At 35.2% G+C, this 6000-nt stretch overlaps 1 protein-coding gene across 1 annotated transcript in view; it reads left to right on the top strand.

Moving 5' to 3' along the window:
* Positions 1-6000, top strand: part of COG5 (component of oligomeric golgi complex 5) — a 303390-nt gene that overhangs the window by 177864 nt on the left and 119526 nt on the right. Inside the window, exon 8 of the mRNA XM_032402369.1 lies at positions 1227-1392. Within this exon, the coding sequence (XP_032258260.1) occupies positions 1227-1392 (166 nt within the window). The remainder of the gene's footprint in view (positions 1-1226; positions 1393-6000) is intronic.

The raw sequence follows: 6000 nt of genomic DNA, 5'->3' as shown, positions 1-6000 counted from the left end.
GTGTGTGTGTGTGTGTGTGTGTGTGTGTGTGACTGCATCATGTTATTAACACCAGTATGTTTCAGAGTAACTTTTTGTCTTATTTATCAACTTAACCGTTAAGAAATTAAGTTAATGAAGTAATTTAACTTTTAAACTAAGTGCTTCTAATAACAGTCACTGAATCATTAAGTGAAAGTGGACTTTCACCTGTTTGGGCCTGGAGATATATGTTGATGTACTAGATTCTGGCTTGATAATTCATTTACTTAGTGACAGAGTCAACAACCTCTTTATATTACTATGGACTCAGTCTACTCACAGTGTTTTTACTACCTGCCTCACTGCCTACCTCTCTCTGCTGTAGTCGCTCTGTTCCAGCCACAGTCAGGGCCTTCTTGCTGTTTGATTAGCTGCCAAGCATATTTTTACCTCAGCACTTTTGTTGTTATCTGTTCAGATCTGTTTTTCCCCATATCCTCCTCAGACTCCCTTGCTCATTATATTCAGGTCTCTGAAAATCACCTCAGAGATGCATTCTCTGAGTCTTCTCCATTATTTCCCCATGATTCTCTATTCTTATTCCCTGATTTTTTTTTATAGCAATTATCACTACCTGTGATACTCTGTTACATATATATTTTTAATATATTTCTCAGGAGACATAAGTTCCATGAGGGTAGGGACTTAATTGGTTTTGCTTAACTACTATATTTCCAGCACCTGGAACCAAGACAGTTACACAGTAAGCACGGTATAAATATTTGTGGTTAGAATGAATGAATGAACGACAGAAAGAAAGAAAAGAAAAGAAAGAAAGAAAATGAATAGTGTCAGTCTGCATGGTTCAGCCCTCAGTTAACTCTGCGGAATTCATTTATTTATTCTCCAAATAGATGTAGGGTTTTTGTTAATTCCAGCATGGCTCTCTTTATAGGCATTGGTGGTAAATTTTAAATAAGCTCTAATAATAGAACCGATTTCTGATTTTGTTATTATCCTTTAAAGAAGGAGAAAAAGGGGAAAGGGGGAAATAATATACATAGTATTTAACCTTGTCTTTTATGAAATAAATAATGACTAAAAATAATATTTGTTCCAAATGCACTCCCTTTGTTCTTGTCTGTGATAATTTAAAAATATGGTAGTAACTGCTCATGTACTACTTAAAGTTGTAGATTTATATTGATTTTGTTTGTTTTCCTATTTATACCTATTCCCACCCTGCCACCCCCACCTTTTTAAAGAATCCAACCCAAGTCGGAACAGCTCTTCAGGTTTTCCATAATCTTGGAACTTTGAAGGATACGATTACCAATGTTGTGGATGGATATTGTGCTACTTTAGAAGAACATATCAACAGTGCATTAGACATCAAAGTTCTGACTCAGCCTTCGCAGTCAGCTGTGAGAGGTATGGCTATGGTTTATATTTAGCTGCTTTATTTATTTATAACCAAGAAGTCCTTTGAATAGTATGTGAAACACTTAAGTTTCAAAGCAGTCTAATGACTCATTTTTTAGTAGACAGAAAATGAGAGAAGAAATTATGTTTTAGAATGTATTTATAACTTTTTTTGTCTAATCAGTGAGTTGAATTGGCCAATTGGTATATTCAGAACTTCTAGAAAAAAATCTATAAACTGTGGCTCCACTTAGTTCAGAGGAAACAGATGCAAGAAAAAAAAAGGAACATTTTTCTTTCTGAAATCCTTATCCTCACATGTACTTCTTGAGGCAGAAAATATTTTTTAAGGAAATGCAGTTTCTCCCTTAGCTTTTTGGGCTTTTCCTTAGAATTATTTTCCTTAGAATAATTTTGGTATTCAGGAGCAAAGAAGGCTAACTGTGGACTTAGACACTGATAAAACCTTTGGGAACATTAACCATAGCAAAATCTAAAAAAAACTACAAAAGAAAGGTATGAGAGAGGAGTAGCCCCACAGTAGCAGTCTGCAACTTTTTTTCCTGCCAAGATGTACCTGCTGATGGCATTCATGTATAAAACACCCTTCAGAGATGAGATAGGAAAGACCACATGTTATATATCTCTCATCTAGCCAACATATCTCTGCATTTCTCTCCTTGTATTCTCTTTTCTCTTCTATTAATATGAATGAGCTGTGCTTGCACCTAGCAAAGACCAAGTACTCTACTCTTAGTTCCGATGTCCCAAGGGCATTGCTTTAGCAGATCCCCTCTGTCTGCCATGTAGTCAGTTTTCCTTCTTTAAATTTCTTTCCTGTTATATTCAGTTGTGCTAGTGTACCTTCTTCTGCTTAAAGACACATCTATGTTTGACTACGTTTCCTTCTTCAGCTCTGCTCCCCCATTTTATTTCTTCAGACTACAGAAAAATTCCCCAAAGTTGTTGTGTATACTTACTGTCTCCAGTTTTTCTCTTTCCATTTTTCTTTAAGATTTTTATTTATTTTAGAGAGCTTGAGGGGGTGGGGAGAGGAGCTGAGGGAGAGGGACAGCACAGAGCCTGATGCAGGGCTTGATCCCATGACCCTGAGATCATGACCTGAGCTGAAACCAAGAGTTGGATGCTCAACCAACTGAGCCACCCAGGCGCCCCTCTTCCCATTTTTCTATTGAAGAAGCTGCTCTGTCATCAGAGTCGTCCTAAAAAATAAATAATGCATGTAGAATTAATAACAGAGTTCCTCATACATGGCTTATACTAAAAAAATATTTACAGTGAGTGAGTATTGTTTTTATATTTACTATATAAACATAGCCTTAAATAACACAAATATATGTCACTCATAAATAAGTTGCACTAGATAAAAAGAGATAAAAGAATCTTAGATCTTAAAGGGATTTTTAAAGGTTAGCCCTAGCCTCTGAATAGATCTGTATTAAGAATGTCCCAGAAGGGGAGCTTTGAAAAGAAATTGCCAAAGGAGATTTCCCTCTCAGCTTTTCCCAGCAATTATTCTCAGAAAGTTTGATCTAATGTTTAAATTTCCAGGAGCAGTTTAATCTCATTCCCTCTTGTGTTGTCAAGAAAAGGAAAAAAAATGAAAGCAATTATTCACATGCTGTCAATCCTAATGTACACCCTTTTTGTTGAAAGAATAAAGAATTTTAAAGCCTTATTATCATCTGTTGAGGAGTGGATACTGTGATTTAATGTAGAAACCCTAAGCATCAATTCTTTATTATTTTTAAAAGAATAATCACTATTATTTTTAGTTTTTTAAATGTGACATTGGCAATTTTCATGTTAATTTGCTGATCTTGTTGGTTATATTGAGATTATGGATTAGAATGTCCTTGTTTTTTGGAAATACACATTAAAGTATTTCAAGGGTGATGGAGCATCATGTCAGTAACTTATTAACAAATGATTCGGGGAAATTTTTTTTTAGTATGCTTTCAAATTTTCTGTATGTTTAAGATTGTTCCAAAAAATTTAAAATATATAAAATTGATAGAATTTTAAGGGGAAAATATTATCTGTGATGTATTTCAGAAGCTTATAATTCAATAAGAAAAAGATAAACAACTCAATTGAAAAAATAAGAATATGATTAGGGAGTTAACAGAAGAACATATCTAATAAATGGGAAAATATGTTTAGCTTCTTTTTAGAGGATGAACTGGTTATTAGGGAAATACAGATAAGACAAGATACAATTTCTCAATCATGAGATTGGCAAAATCTAAGAATTAAGTGTTGGATGAGAGCAGAAACTCTTATATGCTGATTGTAGGAGAATGAAATGGTTCAGCCACTTCACTCAGTTTTATCAAATTGTTCTCTAAGGTTAAAACTATGTATACCTTGTGATCTTATAATTTCTGTTAGAAAAATAATACCCTAGAGAAACTCTGTCATATATATATATATGAATTTTTATTGTATTATTATTTGTATTAGTGAAAAAGTGAAAACAATCTTTCCTCCAGTGGAAATAAAGTGCTACCGTTGGGTCTCAGTTTTTTCAGTGAGCCTGTGCCTTTGTACCTTGAACTTCACAAGCATACTAATTTTTTTTTCCTCCTTCATGTGGGAGAGAATGACCAGAGTGGGCTGGTGTTGGGTATTTCCCTTCCGCAGGTCATTTAGGTTCTTATAATACCCCAGAGGGTCAGGCTCTGGTTAACTAGTTTCCCCTCAGGGCAGGCCTTGTTGAGAATAGAGTCCTCTGGTATATTTCCAGACGGTTCTTTTTTTCTTCCTCCTGCTGGAGGCATGAAGGGATTTTTCCCCGTTATTTACTGTGGGAACCTACTTGGGCTCCTGGATGCAAATCTCAAAATATTGTGGGCCTCCTATAACTGGGTACGCCTGGAGCTTTTAATTCTCAAAGTTGCCCACTTTGAGCCTCTAGCAATTCATCAGTTACAGTTCAGGTTTTCCTTCCCTAGCACTGGCTCCCACTGTCTGTTTTCTGCTAGCAAGGCTCTGCTCCCATACGTGGAGACTTCCTGTATTCACCTGTCAGTCTCTCTTATCTTGGGGGCAATGGTTTGCCAGGTGTCCTCCCCTCTCTTACAGGTCCAAGAAGGTTGTTGATTTCTCAGTCTGTTTGTCATTTAACTTGTTGTTAGGACAGAGTGGCAACTTAGAGGCTCCTCACAGTTGGAACCAGAAATGGAAGTTGCTAACTCAGATTTTTACCCCCATACCTCACTTGTTTCTTCTTTGACGTTGTTAAAAGTAAGACAACTGACCCTAAATGGAGTCACTTATGCTAAACCCCACATCACCAAATTGAGACATAACTTAATTACAGTTTCAGCCTTTCTCAGAAATGGAATCTTAAACCAATCAGGAATTACTTAATTAGTACTAGTACTAGAGAGGTAATTCTGCCCTACTGCCCCTTAAAGGAAAGTGACCTTGCCATAACCAATTTGCTTTTTTTTTTGTCTAGTATAACTTCTCTGTTCCTGCTCCCTTCTGCCTATAAAAATCTCTCATTTCATACAGCTCCTGAATAAAAGCCAGTAAGATTGACTAAAAGCCAGTAAGATCTTTAAAATTTACTCAGTTGAATTTTATTTTTTAACAATGTCCATATGGAGCTTTCCTTACCTTTGAAGTCTAGTAATTTCTTTAGGATATATCTTGGCATTGAATGCTCTATATCATTTTTTTCTGAGTTAGAATATGTTCTCTTTTATAAGTTTACTTTAATTGCATATGTGAATATTTTTATTTTCCATTTGTTCTTTTCAGGAACATTATGCACATGTAACATCTTATTTGTTTTCCATTTCTAATATCTTTTCTGTAATTATTATATTTTATATCTTTGAAATTTATTTCATTTTGTACAATTTCCTCTTGCTCATTTCCCATTTCTGATTATATTTTCACCCTTGATCATTATATTGTTTTGTTATTCATAATGTGTTCTTAATCTCTGTTATATATTTACACTAAGAATGTTCCCTATAGGTACTTTGAGACAGTGGAAAACTATAATTCTTCCCGTTGTTTCCTTTGGGAATTTCTTTGGCAACTTAAATTCTTTTCCTTCCCCTTCTTCCCTCTCAATCTGTGTTAGGTCCTATATTATTTGTTTCTGATTGTTACTCATCTTTGAAAGGTACTGCTGTTTGCTGAAGAGTAATATAGGGGTAGTTGTAGGGAGAGACTAGGGCAGTCTATAACTAGGATTAAGTTTGTTATCTAGAGTAACCATTCACCAACTTATTTCCTTCTATCTTGGAAACACATCTTTCATCAAATTTTCGATCATTCTAGAGCTTAGTGTGAGTCCCCATAAAGCCATTTAGGCAATTTTTGTGTGGAAACCCCACGTTCTCTGCTTTTCTTTCCTCTTTCACCTCATTTTTACCTCTAAGAGTCTCCCTAAACTAGAGGGCTACTTATTATACAGTGTAAATATGATTTTATTATGATTTCTCCTTCAGTTTTTCTTTGTTGTGATTCTGGAGCATTAAACATTTTATTAGCTTCTTCTCTGGCTCATCCATGTCTCCCCATTTCAGTGCTAAGCAAAGAATCATTGGATAGCTGGTCTAAAGTTTTACAATTGAT

The sequence above is a fragment of the Phoca vitulina genome, unplaced genomic scaffold, assembly GCF_004348235.1.
Source record: "Phoca vitulina isolate PV1807 unplaced genomic scaffold, GSC_HSeal_1.0 scaffold4, whole genome shotgun sequence".
NCBI lineage: Eukaryota > Metazoa > Chordata > Mammalia > Carnivora > Phocidae > Phoca > Phoca vitulina.
This window is presented reverse-complemented; position numbering and strand designations above follow the sequence as displayed.